Source organism: Typopeltis vanoorti, chromosome 24, assembly GCF_054136105.1.
Source record: "Typopeltis vanoorti isolate ZY-2024b chromosome 24, IOZ_Tvanoo_1.0, whole genome shotgun sequence".
Classification (NCBI taxonomy): Eukaryota; Metazoa; Arthropoda; class Arachnida; order Uropygi; family Thelyphonidae; genus Typopeltis; species Typopeltis vanoorti.
The window spans coordinates 64,141,221-64,167,187 of NC_143572.1; the positions used below are offsets into that span (position 1 = coordinate 64,141,221).

At 35.0% G+C, this 25,967-nt stretch overlaps 1 protein-coding gene across 2 annotated transcripts in view; it reads right to left on the bottom strand.

Annotated features, from left to right (window-relative positions):
• The window catches only part of LOC150093314 (uncharacterized), a 207,045-nt gene extending 181,399 nt beyond the window's left edge, over positions 1-25,646 (bottom strand). For both annotated transcript variants that reach the window (XM_090413488.1, XM_090413487.1), the window contains exons 1-3: positions 25,555-25,646; positions 17,860-18,771; positions 2,046-2,220 (exon numbers count right to left, since the gene is read on the bottom strand). In XM_090413488.1, coding sequence (XP_090269614.1) covers positions 2,046-2,220; positions 17,860-18,761 — 1,077 coding nt within the window. In that variant the 5' untranslated portion in view covers positions 18,762-18,771; positions 25,555-25,646. The remainder of the gene's footprint in view (positions 1-2,045; positions 2,221-17,859; positions 18,772-25,554) is intronic.
• Positions 25,647-25,967: the final 321 nt, after the last annotated feature.

Sequence of the window (25,967 nt, forward strand, 5' to 3'; positions counted from 1 at the left end):
ATTTGATGTTTCACCAGGAGTAATATCCTAAAATAAGATATTTCGGGATGTTATAAACAAGACTTCAGAAATACAACTTAAATCTACTAGCCACAAAAAAAATATTACTCGTCAACAGTATCAGTTTACTTTATAGACTTTTTCTTTTTAAAAAAAAAACAAACAAAACTAAATGTCAAGTTGACAAAAAAGTAATACATTAGTGTTAATTCTCACAATACACATAATTATAAAGAAATATTATTTCCTTTATTGTGGGTTTAAAATGCATGCCATAATGCAGCTCATCACAACTCAGTATGTCTTTTGAGCCTCTGTAGCTCAGTTAGTATACACAAAGCCTTTTGGTTGGAAAGACCTGGGTTTGATTTCCATCCATGATGTGAGGAACCTTTATCTGGTCTCTTTTGACTAAAGGTGAGTTAACTGGTCTCATATGGAGGTAGAGGGTTTTTTCACCCACAAACTCAGGTGTTTTGTCCCTCAGAACGCACATGGTCAGTCATAAAATACATACTCAATCCCAAGAGTTCAACCAGTTCTAAGGGATGCTGGAGGAAGGGGGGGGGGGAGAACCACATACTAATAAATAGGTTTGTCTTTTGTTCATTGTTCATAATGAAGGGTGAATTTATATTTTATATAAATTATACATAAACAGTAATTTAAAAGGGAACACAAATAAAATTCATGAAACGGTAGCACTCAATGCAGAGTCGGACTCAATTTTCACGATGCACTCAGTCACATGATTCGGCAAGGTAATTGTATTTTTTCAATGACAGCATTAAAAAGAATTTTCGTTATATAAAATTTTCAAGCATTTAATTATATTACGCGAATTCATGTTGTGAGAAGGTAAAAATAACCTTAGGACAACATTATATTACAGTTACACACCTACTTAAGGATGTTGGAAGAAGATGTATGGATGTACCACAGTATTTAACCGGGATGTGCCAATTTTAATTTTGTATTTATAATTAGCAGTTTATTTTTTTAGTGAAAGGTTATTGTGAGAAAAGTACAATTATTTATTTAAATAATAGTCTGTCTATTACATATGTTGTGCATACTATATATATATATGTGTAAGGTTAATATTGAACTATATGAATGCATTGATTAATTAAACTTTTATTTATTGGAAATGACAACTGCAATTTAATCTAAATGTATGCATGATATGAAAAACTTATATTTTCTCTCATGGTTCAAGTGTCAGAGATTTCTATTTTCAAGTAAAGTGCTGTAACTATAATACATGATGTTATAGTTATAGCTTATTTTTCTTGCTTAATGACAAATGAAAACCTGCATAGTGGAGCATGCAGGAAGTGAAAAGAACACGATAATACTGCTGTGAGAGAAAGGTAATTTTTTGAACTCAAAAGCAGATATTTATGTAGTCTATCATATAGAAAGAAAAGCATTTAAAAGTTACCATTTGTTATGCTGACAATGACAATAGGGGTGTAGAGAAGATATGGCAAGTTGAGTTGTTAAAGAAGTCTGGCATATAGAAAGAAAACTGAATTTCTGACTGAAGAAAACAAAGATTACTAGTTTACAGTATGAATTTTAGAAAAAAACCAACAAATAAAATTGCAAGTGTTTTTGTGATTCAAAAAGGGAATGCTGTAGTGCTTCCATTAAGGATTTCAGATCTAGAAATTTTATTTCCAACACTCTGAATAAGACTTTTTTAATAACATTGCTGGCAGTCACCCATAATCAAACTTCACAGGAATGAGATTATGATGTTTTTTTTTTGTTTTTTTTTTTTTAAATAAATTATGTAAATAAAGTAATAAATGCATTTAGAACAAGGCTAAAAATTTCACTTGCCACTGGGCTCTGATAACTTGTGGAGAGTTGATTTCTGGAACATTGGTTATAAATAAAATTTCCATTATTTGAAAGACAGATTTTTTTTTATCAGATAAATATGCTTGTTTCAAAATGTTTTGACAATATGTAAACTACTTTTTTTAGATCACAATAGAAACAGACTATCCAACAATAAATATTTCTAATATACATACAGGAGTAAATTTAGCCTGCTTTTCTTTTAGTTCCTTTCTTGTAGATGGATGTGTAATGGCTCTGATTCTGGGACTGTCCATTGAAACCCATTCATCATATCTAGAACTCCATCGTTCAAAATGTATTAACACTTCTCCATCTTCTTCATCTACTTCCACTATTTTTGAAGGATACCTATACATGAAAAATAATAGACAGGCAAGTTTTTCAGGTAAATAGATATTACTGAATCCATTTTATTGCAATATTAATAATCAAAATAGCATACATATACTTCATCTATCATGCAGCAAAGGTGTGGCAAACCTCTTAAAATTACCAAAACCTCATATGAACAGAGAATCATTATGCAGCCAAGATAATGCTACTGTGTCTCTGGGGCAGCCAACGTAACTGTTTTGTTTCAAAAGGTCAGCTCAAAAAATAATCCATCTCCTAATATTGAATATAAGGACTCTTCTTAAATCAGGAAGGACCAAACTGATGGAGAAAGAGCTAGTGAAGATTACGTGGGATATAATAAGTATTGCTGAAACACACTGGCCAGGAGAAGGTGTAGTAAATTTGAAGAATGGAAAACTATTTTACTCAGGAAGAGAAGATAACATCCACAGAGAGGGAGTTGCCATATCAGTAATTACTTGCAGAACTCCATCCTAACCTTGGAACCACATGGTCCAAGAATTATAACAATTAGAATAAAAGAAAAAGAGACTTTTTTTCAAAATTATCCAAATTTATGCTCCTTATCAATTACATGAAGATGAATTAGACACTATCCACCAGCAACTACAGGATTTTATTGACAAAACAAACAAAAAGGATATCCTAATAGTAATGGTAGACTTCAATGACAAGGTTGGGAGATTTACACCAGACATGAAAGATGTTTGGTGTAAATCTCCCAACCTTGGCATTGATGCCTACCATTACTTTTTTGACACTAAAACTAATAGCTATATTAAAAGATGTTTATCAGAATGCAGCTGCAGCAGTTAGAATAGGCAATGATTTGGGGAAATGGTTTAGAACAAGCAGAGGTACTAGATAGGGGGACCCAATATCACCAAGCATTTTCATCGAACACTTAGAAAGCAATGGATAAAATGAAAGAAGATGCAAAAGGAATATCAGTGCATGGGATGAGAATTAACAATCTGAGATTTGCAGATGACATTGTTATTATTGAAGAAGATGAAAGAGAAGTACAAAAAACATTGAAACTGTTAAATGAAGAAGGGAAAAGATTTGGATTTGTTATGAACTTGGAAAAAACAAAGACAATGGTATTTGATGTGAAGAATATGAAACAAAAGATTCAACTGGATGGAACTAATATAGAAAAAGTAGAACAATTCACATATTTAGGAAGTAAAATGACATATGATTTGGACTGTAAAAAAGAAATAAAGATCAGAATTGCAAAGGGAAGAACAAATCTGAAGGCCATGGATAACATCTGGAAAAGTAAAGTGATCAGCCTGCAAACAAAACTAAAAGGACTGGAAACATTGCGTCTAAACAAGAGCGTTTAACTACATTCAGAACTATGTTTGAAAGATGTGGTTCTAAGTTTGTGGAGATATAGGTGCGGAGATCAGAACAAGATAATTCCTAATTTCACTAAGATTAAAGAAACCATTAAATCTCCTGGAGCTCATAATATTTACAGGAACATCAGTTTATCTTTAATCCAAAATCAACTCAGAGCTGCTAAACATGATCTGGCTATTAACATTCATCAAGTTTCTGATCTCTGCATCTATATCTCCACAAACTTAGAACCACATCTTTCAAACATAGTTCTGAATGTAGCTAAATGCTCTTTACAACGTTCGTATAAAAATCCAGAATCAACATCTTAACCACAAATATGATGTTCTTGTTTCTAAACAAATCAAGCCTTTCCAAGTTCCAGATAATTGGATCGTCAACGTATCCGGTCGGCCTTTAACTAATAATGAAACATTCATCCTCTCAAAAGGACATGATTTCTCTATAGTCCCTAAAAAGATTCCATATCTAGATTTTCTAGTTAATATCGAATGGAACCTCTCTCATCTGTCAAGTGAAAAAGCTAATGCTCTCCGTCTAGAAGTTGCTTCTTTGCTACTTAAAGCCAAGCTTCATTCTTCGAACATATCTCCTTCTGAAAAGAAAGCTATACATTCCTTAAGAAACAACAGTCACCTCATCATTACCGAAGCTGACAAGGGGAAAGCGACAGTAATTATGGACTCTTCAAACTATAGAAGAAAACTTTCCCTTTTACTTTGAGATTGCTCAACATACCAAGAACTCAATTACGATCCAACCAACAGACAATTGAAGAAATTAAATTCCCTACTAGATGAGGTCATAAGTTTGGACGTAGACACTATTGAAAGACAAAAAACTCAAGGCCTCCAAGGTTTTATGGTCTACCAAAAAATACACAAGACAGATATTCCTCTTCGTCCTATAGTGGATTGTATTGATTCTCCTACTTATCGCGTAGCCAAATATCTATCTAAATTATTGAAATCACACATTGGCAACTCACGCTCTTTTTTGAAAAACTTCTGATTTCTTAAATAAATTGAAAAACATCACGTTACAACCTACAGATCTTATGGTTATCTTTGATATAGAATCATTATATACAAATGTACCTCTCAAAGAGCCTTTAGAATTACTTGCTGACATCGTCTCACAAGATATTATAAAGTTATTTGATTTCATAATGCATTCTGGATATTTCTTATGTCAAAACAAATTTTAAAACCAAGTGGAAGGAACAGCCATGGGAAGTCCACTTTCTCTAGTTAACTTTTATTTAGAACATCTAGAAGAAGTCCTGTTCTCATCTATATTCCCTCATCCATCCTTTTGGGTTAGATATATAGACGACATCTTTGCTGTATGGCCTCACAACAGAGACTCCTTACCTTCCTTTTAAGCAGTATCAATTCCTTACATCCTCGTATAAAGTTTACCATGGAGATTGAAAAAGACAACAAGTTATCTTTTTTAGACGTCCTTCTCATCTGTTCACTTTCTGGTATTCTTACAACAACAGTTTACACAAAACCAACTTTCACATGTCGTTATATTCTCAAAGAATCTGCTCATCATCCTTGTCAAAAAACAGGAATCATAAAATGTTTAATCCGACGAGCCAAAACTAACTGTTCAACTTCTCATTTATTACAGGAAGAACTCTCGACTATCAAACATCACATGAAACAAAATGGCTTCTCCAAAAAGAGTACACAACATCTTTTCGATTCTTGCACTCCAACACAGAACAGCAAAGATTCAATACACCGAATTCCAATTCCTTACATTTCTGGGATTTCAGAACCAATTTCAAGAATTCTGAAGAAATATGATTTAACAGCCACTTATACTCCTATTAACAAATTATCCACCTATTTTCCTTCATCTAAATAAACGCTCAGCCTTGTCTCTACCTGGTGTGTATCAAGTTCCTTGTAATTGTAATCTTTCCTACTTTGGACAAACTGGACGTTCTATAGAAAAAAGAATTCAAGAGCATCAGTCATCAATTCAACACAACAAACCTGAGAAATCTGGATTAGCCCAGCATGGATTAGAAACAAGCCACAACATCCTTTGGTCCAAGACTCTCCTCCTACACAGATGTCACTACAAATTTGAATATTTATTTAAAGAAAGTGTAAAGGCCTTACTTCAACATCCTAACTTGAATTGTAATGACTGTATATCTATATCAAAAATTTGGAAAAGTTTAATCAGGATAACACATTAATTATTTTTTTTTTTTTTGTAAATTTCCTATATTAGTGTAATGTTATTTAAGATTATTATACAAATTTCTGAATTAATATCTTTAATTATGACTTTAAAAATGTTTACTCTTCTAATACTTAGCGATATGACATGACGCGGCTGGTTCTATGTGTGAATCATCAATTGTTCGTATTCCATTTTGTTTTTTAAAACTATTCCTATGTAGCCACCGAAGATAGTCTGTAATATTCAGACCAAAATATTTGGCAAATTAAACATTATTCTTGTGGTAACGTGTATATAAAGGGTGTCCCAAAATTCACGCAAGATTTAAATTTAGCACCATTTGTGCGGTAAAGTGTTGCCAACGAGAAAAAAAAGACAGCGTGAGTGCTGACAGTTCAGGGTTATTAAAAATGGAGCACTACACGAAAGAACAATGCATTTTCATTGTTGAGCAATATTTTAAAAATAATGAAGGTTTGGCAGCTACAGTTCGCAATTTTCGTACAAAATATGGTCGGAATAGTGATTTAACTTCATCAACTGTGAAAAGATTAATTAAAAAATTCAAGGAAACTGGATCAATTAGTGATCTTATACACTCTGGCCATCCTTCAACAAGTCGTTCAACAGAAAACATTGAACCGTGGTCTTGAATTGGGGATTTTGAGAAGCTCTCTACAGTGTATTCTCACGAAAGATTTGCATCTTTATGCTTCAAAGTTCAATAGACTCAAGAACTGAAGCCTACTGACCACACACAGCGAAGAGAGTTCGTTGAATGGATTATGGAACAACAACAAGTCGATGCTTATTTTTCGAACAAAATCATCTTCAGCAATGAGGCTCATTTTCATCTTGATGGCTTTGTTAATCCACAAAATTGCCGCATTTGGGGTTCAGAAAATCCACGAGTGATTATTGAGAAACAAATGCATCCACAACGTGTCACTGTTTGGTGCGGATTTTGGGCTGGAGGCATCATTGGTCCATTCTTCTTCGAAAATGCAGCTGGTAAGGTAATAACAGTTAATGGTGCTCGCTATCGTATATTGTACATGATAATCCAGTTTTTTGGCGCAAGATTTAAATTTAGCACCATATTTAGTGCCACATCCATATTAAGATATGGATGTGGACGACATGTAGTTTCAACAAGACAGTGCCACATGCCATACAGCCGGAGAAACAATTCAATTACTGCATTAGTCATTTCCTGGTCGTGTAATTTCCCGTTTTGGTGATCAGAATTGGCCGCCCAGATCATGTGACTTAACGCCGCTGGACTTTTTTCTTTGGGGTTTTTTGAAGTCTAAGGTTTATGCCAACAAGCCCATGACTACCCACGCCTTGAAGGAGGAAATTGAGCACTGTATCAACGAAATTCAGCCACATTTATGCAAAACGGTCATGGAAAGTTTCGACAAAAGAGTGCGTATGTGCCAGCAAAGCCGTGGAGTCATTACCATTTACCCGATATGCTATTCCATGCATAACTCTATACTGTATACTTTATGAATCAATAAGAAATTACAATTTTTAATTAAAAACCTGCGTTTTCTATCAAAATTACTTCTTGCGTGAATTTTGGGACACCCTGGAAGAAAGGTGAGTCATGAAGTGTATCAAATGCCTGGAGGATTTATCGTCCGACGAAAATAATATTACCTGTATTTCTAATCATTATGTCACAAGTATTGTTAAAAAATCATGCCTTATAATTGATTTACCATCAATTATAAGGAAAATTAAGTATCAATTGTGTAACATTTAGTGTAAGGTTTCATTTACAGTATGCATATTTTTAACATTTTTAAGTTTTCCCATTCATGATAGTGCTTAATAGTATAATATAAACAATACCAGAGAAACAAAAATGGAAGGGAAAAAATTAATAACATTTATTGAGTTACTAATATTTTGCTGAATTTCAAATCAGTATTTTCAGTGCCTTACAACAGTTGCAAAATACACAGTTCGCAACTGGACTATTTCAAACAATTCAAATTGTAAATATAAAGGAACTAATGCCCTATCATGGTGCCCTCAAGTTTTTGATAAGACACATTGTAGTTTTGGTATTTTGTGCTCTTAAAGCCTCACACAGTCTTAAGAGCAACTCTTTCTCAGATCCTTGACAAATTAATGCACCTGTATTTATTGAGGTTAGGAGAGTTTCAGATGATGGTGGTGATTCTAAGACAAGTCTCTCAAACCTGAAGCAATTACTATACAGCATTGTTGCTAATAATGACTTGTCATACCAATCACAGATGATAGTGGATGTAGTTTTTATGTTCTTCTATGCAGATGTTAACATATCTACAAGTCTGTCCAAAGGAGACATAATTTTCAGTCACTGGATATTCATACACTCCAGGATGTGCAAGAGGATGAAACTGATCTTTTGGAGAAATGGATGAAAGTTGCTAGCCACATGTATGGTTTGAAAGTAGCAGAGAGATTATATTTATGAAGAACTTTAGCTATCTTTTCTGATGTACTGTAAAAGCGATCGCGGGAAATTGTTATACAAATTCCCGCGATCGCTTTTACATAGGTTCTAAATTATGTAGAAATCAGAAATTAAAGTTTTAAAACTACTGCAATAATTCTGCTGCTGAGTATATGTATATACAAAGTGTATGTGTAATGGAAAATAAGGGATTAGCCCGAATTATGTTTGACCTAGTAAGAACAAAAGTTCGAAAGGTCATACAAATGTAGTAAATTGCCGCCAAAAACGAAGGTAGCCCAAGTGACGTCATTGTACGCAGAAAATCCAGGGAGTTATAGCCAAAGAACAAAGAATGAATGGAGCTATAAAAAGGCTCTAGGAGCTCTCAAATTTGTTTGTGTCGAGGCGTAACTCCAGGTACAGGGGGACCTAGGTGAGGCTGTTACCATCCGATGTACTTCCAGTAGCAGCCGAACATGCTGCTTACGTGTGAAATTCGCGATGTCAACAAGTGGTTCCAGTTTACTAATGGAGATTCAATCCATATGTTGTCCAGAAAAACTGCCACCAAAAGACTGCCAAAGGTGGTCCAAATTATAGCCAGCACCCAGCAAGAAAGGCAAAGTGTAGCAGAACTTATGGAAGTATTGTCCAAGTTGTTAGGGCTGTATGTGAAACACAAATGTGAGTAAGTTCTGATCTGCTAATGTTACGGTAGTTGCACTTGAGATTGTATGTATGCTTACTGAGGTTAAATTGTAATTAGTCAACTATTAAGTTACAGAAATAGAGAGAGAGAGAAGCTAAATGTTAATCTATGTATGCCTAAATAGAGTGTTTAGCTAAGTATAACGTAAAAGGCAGCTCAAGATAGCTAAGTGGTGTAAATAAGTTGATTAAGTATTGTATATGTGATGTCTAAATATAAATGTTGCATGCTGAATGAGTGATAGGCCTTTACGCATTTTTGTTTGGAATTTGTCCAAATGCATTGTACAACTGACTTAGTAAAATAAACATGTTTTGTTTGTGTAAGTCTCTTGCCTGATCTACTAGCCAATTCACTGTTTCCAAATAAATATCGAACCTGCAAGCGTGATTAAAGTAAGAATTGCCACGACTAGCTTTTAAGGAATTAAGTAAATTAAGATTCAGATCTTATATATATATTCAAACTTAACTCTCATGCTGTATATATAAATTACAGTGGCACAGTCGAAAAACAATAAATTTCTCTAAATTACACAGTGTGGGTGTTGGTGACCTGTTATAGTGGACAGGCTAAAACCAACGGTCCTTCACTAACAGAGCGAACATACGTAAGATTAGAAAGGATTAATTGTGGGGCCTAAGATAAGCTGATTATTGTTAAGTTGAGTAAAGTATTAAATGTGCATGTACATGAGAACTGAATAGAACTTAAGGGAATTTTAGTAGACAAAGAAATAAATCAAATTTAAGAAAGATAGAGCAAAAATTAAAGTAGAGACCAAACATTTTACAGTACCTCAAATATAGGGGAATGAGAATAGTTTGTTATGATCCTGTGCGTCAGGTGTAGGAAGGATGGGAGCAGGCAGTATTTCATCTATTTTGGAGGGTGCTAGCATCATCCTTAGTAGCGATTGCCATACACGTTTTGCTCAGATAAGTCATTATTTTTTAGTAGATATTAACAATATTGTTATATATAACTGGTGGTATTTTGGTTATTTTTGACTACGTTATTAAGTGATGTTGTTTAGTCAACTATCATTATGTGATATACTTTCAGAAATGTTTTTTTTGTTATGGCACCCATGTGTAGGAGAAAAATGGAAACCAAGACATCAATGTTGACTGATATTGACATGTGGGATTTAGTGCGATGTAGCATACATTTAATGTATTCGTTGCAAAGAGCAAATGGTTTGTGGTATCAGAGCAAGAATGGAGAAAATATTTATTGGAAATGTTTCATAAGCGAGTACAAGAAATGTACTCGCTTACATTTCTTACGACTCTCCTAACCTTCTAAGTGAGTACAAGAAATGAGTCATATTGGGAGTGAAAGAATGAAGTGACTAATATTATGGATATAAAGCAGGATTGTCAAAGTGTTGTGGCAAATGTAGTGGAAGTGGTGAATGACAGTGTACGAAATATCAACGAAAGTTTGAAGGTAATAAATATTATAAATGTGGACAGAAATTGCACACTTACTTGGACTCTTTCATAGGACAAAACATGAGCTCAAGCAACTGGAGAAACAACTGGCATGTAGTACAGAAGGACGGAGAATGAAAGAAAGAGTGAATGGAAAAAACATAAAAGTGCAAGAAACTGAGAAAAGGGATAGTATTGTATGGGGGATTCCATGATAAGAGGTATACTTAATTAGATAGTGATGTAAGCATATTTTCTAAGTGCGAAGATAAAGGATGTTAGTGAAGCTTTAAGTTTCAGAAGAAAGAAGCGATCAAATTAATTGTTTTGACAAGCACAACTGATTTGAAAGGTGAAGAAGCAAAAAATGAAGAGTAAGAAAGTAAAAATTATGAGTCTGCTGACTTGGTATGATAGGAGAGAATTGAGAAGAAAGGCCATGATTGCCAATGAATCAATAAGATTGTGCAGAAAGAATGGTGTGCAGTTTATAGATGTGTGGAGTGAATCTGATGGATGTAAGGACCTGTATATGGCTGATGGACTGCACTTGAATGATTTTGGAGTTAGCGTGTATGGACTCGACATGGATAAAGGGATGGCTGATACAAACATCAGAGGGCGATGTATGGCAGTGGAATCAAGGTGAATGAGGGGGACTAGTGGAGAGCTCCAAGGCTATGTACTAGGACCACTACTCTTTAATTTATATATTAATGATATAGCAGAAGATTTGAAGGAGGGGGGCATTCAGTTGTTTGCTGATGATGCAAAACTAGGGACTAGAGTCAAAGGACAATGGTAGTCAATTCAATGTTGTAAAAATGAAGGGATTACACATTTCATATCATACTGATGGTACTAGTTTACAGGAAATTGATGAGGCTAGGGACTGGGGGTGATGGTGGATAGTGATTTGAAATTCAGAGGACATATTGCAAGAGTTGGTAAAATAGCTCAGAAGATTACTTGGATGCTGAAGAGGACACTGAAAGGTAGATATAGGGAAGTTATCATTCTTCTTTATAAGGATATGATTCTGCCACATGTTGACTACTATGCACAGATTTGGTCACCTGCATTTCTTGGGGATCAGGAGGTTGTGGAGAGGAGGATTCAGAGATGAGTGACCAAGCTTGTAACAGGTCTGTAAAATGTTCCCTATGAGGAAAGATTGAGGGTGTGTGGGCTGCAGAGTTTAGCTGACAGGTGGAGGAAGGGATATGATAGAAAAGGGATACCATAAAATTGACACAGAAGAAATTTTTCAATATATGGGAGTAGGGGGAAAACAAGGGGTCACACTTGAAAGTTGTCTAAGAGTGTGATTAGTAAGGTGTGTGGACTAGGTTCTTTTTTTGGAGAATGGTGAATGAGTGGAATGGGTTGTCAGGTGGTTGTGAGTCCCTCAACGGTGAATAGGTTTAAGAAGATATATGATAGGTATTGTGTTAATGAATAGAGTTGGTCTCCCGCAATGAGTCTTTTGATTTTATATTCTATTCAAGCCAGAGTATCCCAACTTGGAATTTATATTTTTTTTTTGTCATCTCTGGCTAAAAGTTTGTTTGCTCTGATTCTATCAAATTCCTTTGTTGCTTTCACTCCCAATGTGACTCATTTTTCAAACTTTCATTTTTTTTTTTTCAATAATGTTAATGTATTTTAGTCTACAGTTCACATCTGAAAGCTGCTTGACACTGAGTGTTTTAAAATTTTCTTATATATTCTTCTTTTCAGTATGAAATTCAATTTTATCCTGATAAAGACTATATGGTGATAATTTAATTTCTAATCCTTTGTATACTATGTATACAAAGAATTTTTGTATACTTTGGATACTTGAACCAGTAGGAGAAACATCGCTATCAATAACATAATCAATGAGATTTTTCTTATTTCTTTCATCTTCTCTCCATATGAATTTGTGCACATTTTTAAGTTGGAATATAGTGTTAGTTAGTAACTAGTAACTAGTCCATGGTGGCTCGTTATTAAGAGGAGTGATAGATGGGAGTGTAACTAAATAGTACTTACCGAGTGCGAAATTTAAGGATGCAAGTGAGAGTATTAAAGTGCAAAAACAGAGGGTGAAAGAATTAATAGTTGTGGCGGGTATGAATGAATTGAAAGGTGATAAATTTATTATGAGAGAGGACTTGAAAGTATTGTTAAAGGTAGCGAAAGAAAAGAGTGACAGAGTTAGAATGGTGAGTCTGTTGCTGCGGTATGACAGAGAGGAGTTAAGAAGGAGGGCCATAATCGCAAATGACATTATGCGCAGGGTATGCAGACGGTGTGGTGTAGAATTCGTTGACATGTGGAATGAGTTTGATGGGCGAAAGGACTTATAAAGATGGATGGCCTGCATTTGAATGGACTTGGTGTGCGGAGACTGGAAAAAAGTGTTGCTGAATGAAGTGAAAATGGATGTGCAGAACCAGGGAAACTAGAACTACCGAGGAGCGGGGGGGGGGGATATGCGGACACCAGTGAGACAGTTTAGTGTAAGAATGTATATAATATACCTGAGGCAGCACTAAGGACAAAAAATGGGAATGGGACATTGAGAATAACGCATCAAGATAGGGGTGGGACAAAGGGATCACTGCATTTCAGGTATACTAATGCCAGGAGTATTAGGAACAAGAAGGAAGAATTTTTGGCCTTGATCAGTTCTTCCTGGCCACAGGTTATTGGCATTAGTGAAACATGGCTGACGGAAGATGATATGGTTAGTGGGATAGAACGTGTAGGTTATAGTGTGTTTAGGAGGGACAGAGAGAATAAAATGGGGGGAGGGGTGTTATTGAAGATAGCTGATGAACTGCAGCCAAGGAGAATTGAAGTTGTATCGCAGGATAGTGAAAGGAGATCATTTGGGGATATTTGGTGTGAGATTGAAACTGGCAGAATAAAATATACAGTTCGGTGCTGCTATAGACCAGGTGATGGAATAGATGGTGGAGATAGTATGCATAAACAAATTGATGAAATCAGTGGAAGGAGGGTAATTATTATGGGGGATTTAAACTATGGTAACACTGATTGGAAGGAGGAGAGGACACATGTGAGGAAGGAAATGGATTTTATTCAATTATTAAGGGATAAAGATCTGAGACAGCATGTAATTGAAATTACTAGGGGTGTGAGAGTGCTTGACCTGGTAATAGCATCTCAGAATTTGATTGTAATGAATATGACCATGTTGCCACCTATTGGTGAGAGTGATCATAAGATCATAAATTCCACACCTATAGCCACCTGGGAGGTGGCTATAGGTGTGGAATTTTCCATTAAGACAGGGTATATGTGGAATTACCGTGCTGGCAAGTAAGACAAGCTTAGGAGATTGCTTGGATCAGTGCCATGGCATGTACAACTGCAAGGGCTGGACATCGATAGAGCATGGGAAGTGGTCAAGGAGCATTTACAGGAGGTTATGGCTGATTGTATACCGAGGGTCCAAATAGTAAAACAAGTAGGGGTTCAATGGATGAATAACACCATTAGGCTTGAGCTGCAAAAAAAGAAACAACTGTGGAGGGAATTTAAAGAAAGGGGCGACCTGCAGGCACACGAACGATATAAAGTGCAGGCCAGAAGGGTAACGAGTGTGGTAAAAGAAGCAAAAGCGGATTATGAAAGGAAACTAGCTATGCAAGCTAAAGCGAATCCCATACAGTTCTTTCAATATGCTGCAAGGAAGAAAAAAACTGTACATGGCAAAATGATTTTAAGGAATGACGATGGTAAGGAGATCACTGAATCAGTCGATATAGTGGAGTTACTGAGGGTGCACTTTGCAAAAGTATATCATCCAGGTGGTGACATTGAAGAAATGAAGGAACCATTAGTTTATACGGGAATTGTGATGAATGAAGTGGAGGTGAATAGTCTATTACAGAACCTTAATGTGAATACATCTGTGGGATTGGATGGTATACTGGCACGGCTCTTGCATGAAGCGGCTAAAGAATTATCAGTGCCCTTGACCATGTTGTTTAATCTTTCCATACCTTCGGGTCTGGTTCAGTCCCGAAGGTGTGGAAAGAGGGGAAAATAGTTTCACAGCATAAAGGAAGATCCAAGACTACGGTTGCAAATTACCGACCTATCAGCATATCAGAGTCGTTGTCAAGGTCTTGGAGAAAGTAGTCAAGGGAAAAATACAGGAATGGATTGATGAAAATGAGATACTGTACAGGGGACAGCATGGCTTTGTGAAGGGCAGATCATGCCTCAGTAACTTGCTCAAGTTTTATAACAAGATGACGGCTGAACTGGATAAGGGTAATGGGTTTACAGTGATACTGCTGGAACTGGCAAAAGCATTTGACAGGATACCATGTGGAATTCTAATCTGTAAACTTCAACATATGGGAATGGATATAGGGTTGCTGAGATGGATAGGTGGGTGGTTGATGGAGAGATATCAAAGAGTAGTTTATTCAGGAGTAGAGTCCAAAAGACGGCCTGTGACTAGTGGTGTGCTGCAGGATTCTGTTCTTGGACCACTGCTGTTTAATCTGTTCATTAACGATATAGGGAAGGATCTAAGAGGAACAGTTCATTTGTTCGCTGATGATGCAAAGTTGGGTAGGGCGATAGTGAATGCAGAAGATGTCAAAATCTTGCAGAATGACTTGGATAGATTGGGGTTCTGGGCTAAGGAGAATGGATGTCAATTTAATGTGACAAAATGTAAGGTTATGCATTTTGGGGTGAAAAGATTAGCAGCAGTATACCACATTGATGGAACTGTACTCCAGGAGATTGATGAGGCTAGGGACTTGGGAGTGTTGGTGGATAGGTAGATGAAGTTTAGGGGACACATTGCAAAAGTAGCTAAATCAGCTCATCAACTCACTTGGTTGTTGAAAAATACCTTGACGAGCAGAGACAAGCAGGTTATTGTACCTCTGTACCGAGCCTTGATAAGACCTCATCTCGACTACTGTGCCCAGATTTGGTCACCTCGGTTCCTTCTTGATGGGGAAGAGGTGGAGAGGATCCAGAGGCGAGTGATTAAGATTATAGCAGGTCTATGGAATGAACCATATGAGAACAGGTTGAAGATTTGTGGGTTGCAAAAACTAGTTGATAGACGGAAAAGGGGAGATATGATTGAGACATTCAAATTGCTAAAGGGATTCTATAGGATTAATTCAGAGGATATTTTTGAGATCAGGACTGGTGGTGGGAGAACTAGGGGACACCTATGGAAGCTGGGCAAGAGTGTGGTTAGCAGGGGTGTTAGTTCTTTACTTTTAGAGTGGTAAATGAGTGGAATTAGCTGCCAGAGTCTGTTGTGGGTGCTATGACGGTGAGCGAGTTCAAGGCAAGGTATGATAGATACTGTGAGAATGTCGTATAGTTGTGTGAACATGATGTTTAGGGCCTCCCTCGATGAGTCGAAGGAGGCACTAATAATAATAATGTCCTGAGAAGAAATCAAACAGGTACTTATTATTATTAGCTTTGTCTTTTCTCTTAAAGGTTATTATTTATTGTTATCTCAACTACTTTAGTCTTCTTACTTTCAGTAACATCAATTATACCAATAGAATACTTTTCTAATTCTTTTGCATGTTCCTCTCCTTTAACCAGTGATACTTCAATTCTCTTAGATAAACTTCCAAATTTGGGATGCTTGCATCTTTAGAACATCAGCCCAACATCCAAGACAACCCAATTTAGCCCACTAGGGGGCACCTTTAGGACTCTAGGACCAACGTCAATTGTCTTCTTCAGCCTCATTTGCTCTTTGTTAGTGCCTGCATGCACATATCATAGTTTTATGTTCCCAGAAGATGGCAATGTAACTTTGCCGAAATATAGAAAGGTATTGATTAAAGTTTTTTAATTAATATTTTAGTATATGTTGTCATTTCCTGAAAAATTTAAAGTCAAGTGATACTTCAAGTTGATGGTTGACATCTTCAAATCTGCTGATTAAGAGTTTATTGCAACAGTTGACTCACCTTGATTTCCAGATGAATACAGAATGGACCCTGTTTAACCAGATGACACCCTAACCAGCAAGACATTTCATCACAGTGTATCATCATATACATGTTGTTTAACCACCCATGATGGATGAAATATACTAGTCATATAAAACTAAATATCCATATAATTTCAATGGTACACTTTACATCCGTGATCAGCATATCAGCTAATCACATAATAGCTATGTTGTTTATTATTTTAACGGTATAATAGAACACAGAAACTAAGTAAATAATTAATTTATTAACTTAATGCTGATATTTCGCTGGTGTTATAACCAGCATCTTCAGAGCACAAAAACACTGTTTGTCACAAAAGTGCCCTGAAGATGCTGGTTAAAACACCAGCGAAATATCAGCATTAAGTTAATAAATTAATTATTTGTGCTCTGAAGATGCTGGTTATAACACCAGCGAAATATCAGCATTAAGTTAATAAATTAATTATTTACTTAGTTTCTGTGTTCTATTATACCGTTAAAATAATAAACAACATGTTCGACGAACACATAAGTCTGTCCACACACATAATAGCTAGTATGGGTAAAATCAACACAGAATATAATTTGGTCAGTTAGGTCCCAAACTGCTAACTAGCCATGTTTGTTTGGTATCCAAGAAAATATTTAATATGTTGCACCATGAGAAAGTGAAAAGCCCTGGTCAGTTGTTCACATTTCTAGGACAACTAAAACTTCTAACAGAGCTTTTCAAGTGATAGTGCATTAGAAACTTCAACACAGACAAAAGGAAAGAGTATACTTTTTATATAAAAGAAATACAGAGCCTGCACTCAGTAAATAACAACAATGCTGTTTGTGTAGAAAGGCTTATGTGTTCGTAGTACATGCTGAATAATTTTGATGGTAATATATCAAAACACAGAAAGATAAGTAAATAATTATTTATTGACTTATTGCAGATATTATAACCAGCATCTTCAGAGCACAAAACATAGTTTGTCACAGTATGTGAGACTACAACAACATGGTGTAATAATGGGACTAGTTTGAAAAATTGTAGCAACAATTTGATGTTGTTTGGTTGAAAAGATCAGGATTTGAATCATATCTAGCACACACAGAACCTTTATGAGAGCTTTACAAGTGAAGGTGAGTTAGCTGGTCTCATACAGAAGTGAAAGAGTTTTAAATACAAGAAACGCGGGTTTTTAATTCCACAAAACACATCAGAAAGAAGACATACAATTTACATATAGCAGGCAATGCAGAGAGGATTAACTAACCAATAATAAGAACCAATCAAGTTTTCAAAATTACAAGTTACTTGGCCCTGACAGGTCAATGAGCCTAACATGAAAGGGAAAATGGGATGGGATAAAAGAAACAATCAAAAGTCCAATAATTTGGGAATCACAAAGAAAATTAAATAATGCATAATACTGATATATATTAAAAAATAAACAAGTAATTAATTCCATACCATTTCTCAAATCCATCTTTTGCTTCTAAACGTGCACCAACCTGAAACATAATTCCAGGCCTATTGGGAATCTTCTTGCGTCTTCCAGAACTAGGTGCATTAGATACACGTGAGCAATCACTTCCTTGACTTGCACTAGATCTTCTTCTTTCCTTCCTTTTTGATCTTTTTCTATCTCTTGATCTTCGTATTTGCTTTCTAACATCATTCACTTTCTTTTCCTCTGTTATGCCATCAGAGGTTAATAAACCAGTACACTCATTAGTAGTGGTATCTGATGCTTTACTATCTAATGTTTCTTCTTTCTTAACATTTTCCTGTTCGTGTGTTTCATTTTTAATATTTAAGATATCAGACTGTATGTTACCAGATGATGAAGAATGAGGTTTAGATTCTTCAAAGTTTTCATGTTCACCTTCTTTCTGTTGTGATTTTTCAGTTTCTTTATTGAAGGAATCTACTTGACTATTTCTTTCACTAGGAGAATTACCAAAAGATGTCTCAGTGTCACTTTTACATTGTTTTGGTGATACATCTGTTTCAGAAACATTTTGGGAAGAATTTATTAAAAGTTCTTCTGGGTTAATATGACTATCCTGTTTTGTCGTTATATTTGGAGATGGTTCCTTTTTCAGTTCTTTCACAACGATATCCGCTTTTGTTTTTTTGTGTGCATTCTCAGAACCAGAGTCTTTATTTGTATTTGGAATATCAAGTTTTTGTTTCTTTGAAAGTGAAAGAGAATTTCCTTTACTACTAGTTTCAGATTTTGATGTAGTTTGATTTTCTGTGAAACGCCTCTTAACTCCTCTAGTTACCACTCCCTCTTTCTTCATATTATTTTCTTTACTACCAATAGTTTCAGATGCACGAGATTTTTCACTACTGTTTCGAGACTCCATGTGAAGCAAACTGAAAAGAAACAGAAGAAAGTTGTAATATGAACCTATGAAACATGTACATGTACAATTTATTTTAATATCTATTACTGCATTTTTCAATTTAATATATAACAAGTTACTCCTTCAGTGCAGTGTAATAAAATATTATTTATTTGATTATTTTTGTTACCCAATTCAAAAACATATTTGTGGTATTAGTTGAACTCAAAGATATCTATGAAAGTAGGAGCATGCATTTTACCACTCAGCAACCACATCTGCCTTTTGAAGATGAGCATACTTTCCATTAGAGATAACTATAAAGTTTTTCACTTGGTTATAAATTAAATTCAACTTTCCAAGAAATTATATTCTTGTTTGATCCCTCATTGAAATGTAAATAAAGTTTACTTGTAAAGTATCATCATGACTAGGCTACTTATATAGAGAGGCTAATGACTTCACATTAATTGGGAAGCAGTATCCCAAATATCCTTAGTATGGAAAGTTTAGGTTAACTTATAACCAAGTGAAAATTTTTCAACAACTATCTCTAATCTAGAGTATTTTAATAATAAGGTGATACGTGTTTTCACTACTTGTATGTGGAAAATATATGACCTCTGCATTTCTTCCACCTTGGTGTCTCTTCTGGGTCTGGCTCTCACTGACGATGGCTTGCTTCCTGGGAAGTGGAGCACTTCTGCTCAGGAGCAGGTTTTTGCCTGTTACTGTGTGAAGTCACCATAGTTTCCTGCCCTGGAATAGATCAGGTCAGGGGTGATGAGTTTATTGGTGATTCTTTAGGGTCACTTGGTGAGATTTAGAATGATCTTGTAGTAGATCACTGAGAGTTTTTGGAGAGAGGTACCCCACTGCACTTTAACAATACCTCAATAAAGGTCAAAACTGGTCTGGGTTGTGGCCCCTTCCCATAATGCATAGCATTACATGTTGAAAAGGATGTGTACTTTGCATGTTGGACAATTAATATGAAATCATTAGCATCTATATACAAGTAGCCTAGTTGTGAAGACACTTTACATGTAATAATAAATTTAGTTTAATCCTTTATCCAAGTGTGAGCAAACAAAGCTTGCGCCTGAAAATATCTTCAGGACTGGGGTAAGGTAGTACAACACCGGGAAAGCTAACATCACTGCTATCTCAGTATCTCCGATAATGCAAAACGCATCTCTTTGCGGATATGTATAATGTTATGCATTAAGCGACGGGCCACTACCCAGACTAATTCGACCTTTACTGAGGTCTCTTCAGTGGGAGCCAGGCCCAGAGGTGGAGATACCAGGCAGAAGCAATGGAAGGTCATCTTTACCTATAGGAGTTGCCAAACGGTGTGCCACCTTTTTATTAAATTACTCTGGATTTAGAGAAAGATGTTGAAAGTTTATTTTTCACTTGGTTAGACTATAATAAATTTAGTTTAATCCTTTATCCAAGTGTGAGCAAACAAAGCTTGCGCCTGAAAATATCTTCAGGACTGGGGTAAGGTAGTACAATCCTAGGCAACTCATAGCAAAGGTGGAGTTATGTTAGCTTGCTCCACCTTTGCTATGAGTTGCCTGGTGTTGTACTACCTTACCCCAGTCCTGAAGATATTTTCAGGCACAAGCTTTGTTTGCTCACACTTGGATAAAGGATTAAACTAAATTTCTTATAGTCTAACCAAGTGAAAAATAAACTTTCAACATCTTTCTCTAAATCCAGAGTAATTTAATAAAAAAGGTGGCACACCGTTTGGCAACTCCTATAGGTAAAGATGACCTGCCATTGCTTCTGCCTGGTATCTCCACCTCTGGGCCTGGCTCCCACTGAAGAGACCTCAATAAAGGTCGAACTAGTCTGGGTAGTGGCCCGTCGCTTAATGCATAACATTATACATATCCGCAAGGAGATGTGTTTTGCATTATCGGAGATACTGAGATAGCAGTGATGTTAACTTGCTCCACCTTTGCTACGAGTTGCCTGGTGTTGTACTACCTTACCCCAGTCCTGAAGATATTTTCAGGCACAAGCTTTGTTTGCTCACACTTGGATAAAGGATTAAACTAAATTTATTATAGTCTAACCAAGTGAAAAATAAATTTTACATGTACAACCTTTGTTTACTTGCACTTGGATATAGGATTAAACAAGAATATAATTTTCTGCAAGTTTAAATGAAGTATACACTAAATATTCTGCTCCTATAAGAATGAAGCTGTTGCCACAGAAATATTATATCACATACGTCCCTTTTAAATAGAACTATTCCATCCTAATGTAGAAAGTTTCTGATATTGGCTGTCCTGCCTGTTTGGTAGTCACTGTGTTTGTGGGGTCTACAATGTGGTTATAGAGTGAAAGCTATTTACTTGACCTACCAAGCTGGTAAAATAACACTGTAATATGATAAACTAACAACTGATTTTTTTCTGTTTTCTGGCAGTATGATTGTGTACATTGCTAAAAAATTGCAGAATATTAACTATCCAACTGACTATGGGTGAATGAAATATATCGATCCACTAATGTTTTGTACTAATGTTATCTCAAAGGTATCACAATTTAATATACCTATTTTGCATCACAATTTTGGTTAATATAAATATATGATGACTAGTTGGAACATTAACCCATATGATAGCTCAGAAATAAAACTGAGTAATGTGATACATATTTTGAGCTTTAAACTCTTAATTCCTTCATTTCACATGGTGATTGAGCAGAATAATTCTTTCTATCGGTTATTGTCAAGCAAGATCATCATTAGATCTTGTAATACACCACAGCTATTAATTTTATGAAGGTTAATATCATGATAATTTTTCACTTTTATCTTCATACCTTTTGCATCAGGATTATCAATCCCATTAATGTTTATCAATGCTTGAGATATCTTTACAAGATGGGAGATGCAATATTATTCCTTCCAGATGGCTGGTTGAAAACAATATAACTGAAAACAGAGACAATAGATGGCACCCAAAGAACACCTAGCAAATTTGTGTTTTAAAAAAAAAACTTTCAAGAAATAATTTATTTTAATTTATTATTATATTTTTATGTAGCTCTCATGAAAAGTTTTTGTAATGCTATAGTACAGTCATACTGTAGATGAGTTAAGGATTATTATTTTATTTTTTAAAATTAATTTTATATATTTATTTGTATTATTTATTTATTTTTTACACAGTCCAAAAACCCTGCTCTAGAGACCAAACAGAACTTTTTTCAAGTTACTTAAATAAAAAATATTTAAAAAAAATTCTTAGACTGCTGAAAATGTTAATCGACGACTGGTTTCTAAAATAAACAAATCTGGAAAAGGCATATGACAAGGTGCCAAGAGAGAAACTATTCAATACGCTACAGTTATATGGTGTCAATGGGAAATTATATCAAGCAATATTTAGTCTTTATTTGAGTTGTAAGTCAGCAGTTAGAATTGAAGGAAGTACAGGAAGATGGTTTAATGTTAAATCTGGTGTGAGACAAGGATGTATATTATCTCCTCTGTTATTCTTATTATCTATATTATCCTTTCCTTCATAATGTGATTCATTATCTATATGAATCACATTATGAAGGAAAGCAGTATTAAACCTGATATCAAAAATGGAGATGTTAATCTCAGCTCTTTGCTTTATTGCGGATTAATGTTATACTTCTAAATAAATCCGGTACAAGTCTGCAAGATTCCCTGACTAAATTGAATAACTGTTGTAATAAATATGGTATGAAGGTCAGCACTAAAAAGACAAACACAATGAAAATAGGCAGAAACACTGAAAATATCAAGTGCATTGTGAATGGAGAACCTATAGAACAAGTAAAACATTTCAGCTACTTAGGCACAATTTTTAGTGAAGATGGTAAATTAAATATGGACACAGACAACAGAATCAATAAAGCTGGTATTGTAGGATGTCAACTGAATAAATTTATATGAAATAAAAGAGAAATTAGTCAAAACACTAAATTAGCTGTATACAAGACAGTGTTCAAACCAGTTATAACTTATGGATCTGAGAGCTGGGTCAGAAGTAAAACACTTGACCGACTAGAGACCACAGATATGAGAGTCCTGAGAAAGATTAGAGGTGTTAACAGATGGCATCAATGGCAATATCATATTAAAAACGAGGATATCAGGAAAGAACTTGACATTGTCAGCATTCACGAATGCGTTAGCAGAGCTAATCTCAGGTGGTATGGTCACTTAAACAGAATGGGCGAGGAAAGATTAGCAAAACAAGTGTTCTCTGCCAGGTTGGCAGGAAAACGACCCAAAGACCAAGACATAGGTGGATTGATATGGTACAAAGTGCCTTAGATAATAGAAATATAAGATCCGATAATGTTGGACTCTTGACAAGTAACAGATCGATTTGGAGGAAAATTGTGGATAGGAAGTTAGTAATCATGTAAATTTTTCATGTACTACTATCGTATCCTGTACACCCCTTGAGGGTACATGTCAGGAATTTGATGATGATACTGGTTTCTAAATTTTCTTGGGCGGGAGACACAGTAAAAAATAAAATAAAACCACCCAGAATTTATGGAGTACCAGAAATTCACAAATCTAATATCCCCTATGCTCAATAGCTGATACTACTATAGACAATAATGTTATGATAATAGAAACTTGTCAAGCAGTTAGCAAAATCACTTATCCCTATCACAGGTAATTATCTTTCATTTATAAAGACCTATTCATTTCAAAAATATTTATTTAAAAAAAAATTGTATATGTACAAAATTTTCACCTTACTTTCCCTTTCCCACTTGTTTTCTTGGCAGTACTGCTCTCCAAATAATTTTGAAATCTCTGAAGTTCACATTTCACACTGTATACGCATGCCGTGTGTATACAGTGTGAAATGTATACACACTGCATATACACACTAACTTTTCATTCTCCACTTCATCCAGGATTTTATCCATTTATCTCTCTTTCCCTTTATTCTCACATTTATGTCCTTACAATTTTGAAATGTTACTATTGCCATGTGATTCTTATTGTCATAAATTGTTTTTATATGAATAAGCTGGTTTGAAATCCAACTTTACTTTAGCTCTTCTTTCAGAGAGTCAGTCTTATGTTCAAGATTTTTAGGACTTTTCTATATAAAAAAAGTATGAAGATATCCATAACAGTATAACAAATATTTTCAAGTCCAGGAGCTCACATGGGAAAAGAGGGGGCCATGTCCTTTCACCATGCCACCAAATACTTGAATATTCACGTGATTCAATAAGCAAAAAGACATCATAAAGTTAATGAATTAGTAGTCTTCTGAGGTGAAGAAAACAGATATTCAAGATGCCATACAATTAAAGAATTTGCCTCCTCCAGTACTATACATTTACAACAGATTTAAAGCTATGCATGCACATTACGATATACTGGACAGGAAATTATAATCTCGTTTTTATCCATATTTTATCAATCTTAAATTATTTATTTCTCTGTCACCAAACAAAACATTATGATTATATGGGGTGGAAGATGAATTTCACTGCCCAGCGTGATGCCACCGTCCTGCTTATTGGGGGCTTGAAGTGGCTGAAAAAGTTCTATGTTTAGTTTCAAGAGCAGGGTTTCCAGACTATGTAAAAATAAATAAAAAAATATATATAAAATTGATAAAATTTGGAGGAAAAAATCCCTAGCCTACCCATGGTACAAATGTACTGCATGTTTAGTAATAACCTTTTATGGGTAGTAACCACATTAAAAAAAAAAATACACAAATTATTTCCTTAAATGGCATCAAGATTACAAGAAAGAGATCAGAGGAAGACCAAGGTCTAGGTGGAATGATTCAGTCAGAAGTGCCTTAGAAACATGAAATGTTAGATGAAACAATATTGGTGTGCTGCTAGTAATAGACTAATTTGGAGGAAAATTACTGATAGTAGATTAGCAATAAGGTAAACTTAATCATGTGGTGCTGTCATAGCAGCCTGAATACTCTTTGAAGGGTACATATCAGGAAATTGATGATGAATATTAAAACTTTAAAACAAATAAACAAATATCTGGTGGAGGTGCCTCTATATAAGGCACTATCAAACTACACATGGACTATTATGCTCAAATTTGATCACCTAATTTTCATTGTGATGTGGAAACACTAGAGAGGATCCAATGATGAATGTACAAATGATATCAGGACTCTGGAGTGTTGATTATGAAGAGTGTTGGAGGGAATGTGGTTTATACAAGTTGGTGGATAGGAGAAAAAAAGAGGAGATATGAAAGAGACCTTCAAGTTAGTTAAGGGATTCTATTAGATTACATAAGGAATTATAAAAAAGAGTGGATGTTAAGATGGGGAGAACAAGAGGCCATCTCAGGAAGGTGCATAAAGATGTGGTGAAGAAGGGTGTGATGAGTAGATTTTTTTTTGTGGAGAGTTGTGAGTGAAATGCACTATGAATGCAGGTAGTGTAAATAACATCGAAGGCCATTATGATAGACATGTTGGTAGTTGGGTGGACCTCCCAAGATGAGGGTATGACATTCTCTTTCAATCTTTGTCAAAATTTCCAGCTACATCATAGTAAAATAATTTTTACTTAAAATTTTAGCTAGGTAGATAAAGTACCTTTACGAGTCAAAAATAGGGTTGGTAACCCTAACGTCTAGAAAACAACTACACATAAATCAGGATGAAAAGATATGCAAAAATAAAAATAAATAAATAAATAAATGCATAACGGTGAAAGATTACATGAACGCCAATTGGTTCATATAATACTTATGATTTTTTTTATTATTATTGTTATTCAGAATTCCTCTTACCTTAGCACTGCTCTGAGATGAGCATGACATATTATTTACATTTTCACGATCTCTATAATTAAAACACAAAAACAGAAACAACTACGAATTACTAGTCGTCTGCATTACACTAAAGCGCCCTCTTGTGATAATTAAATGAGAGCATTGTTTGCTTGATCTAGAATAGAGTAATTTCTAGAGATACTTCGAGCGACAAAGTCTTCAATGAAACAGCAACAGCAATTTATTAAGTACTTCTTTAAAATTTGAATAAGTGATTATGAACGAAAACAAATTCAAATAAAACAAAACCAAGTATATTTTATTTCAAGTAACTTTCACTTGTACCTGCCGAAAATGTGACAAGTAGAAATAAAAATAAATATAAATACGTGAAATATGTCATAGGCTTACCTTAGAAATAGCACACTCAA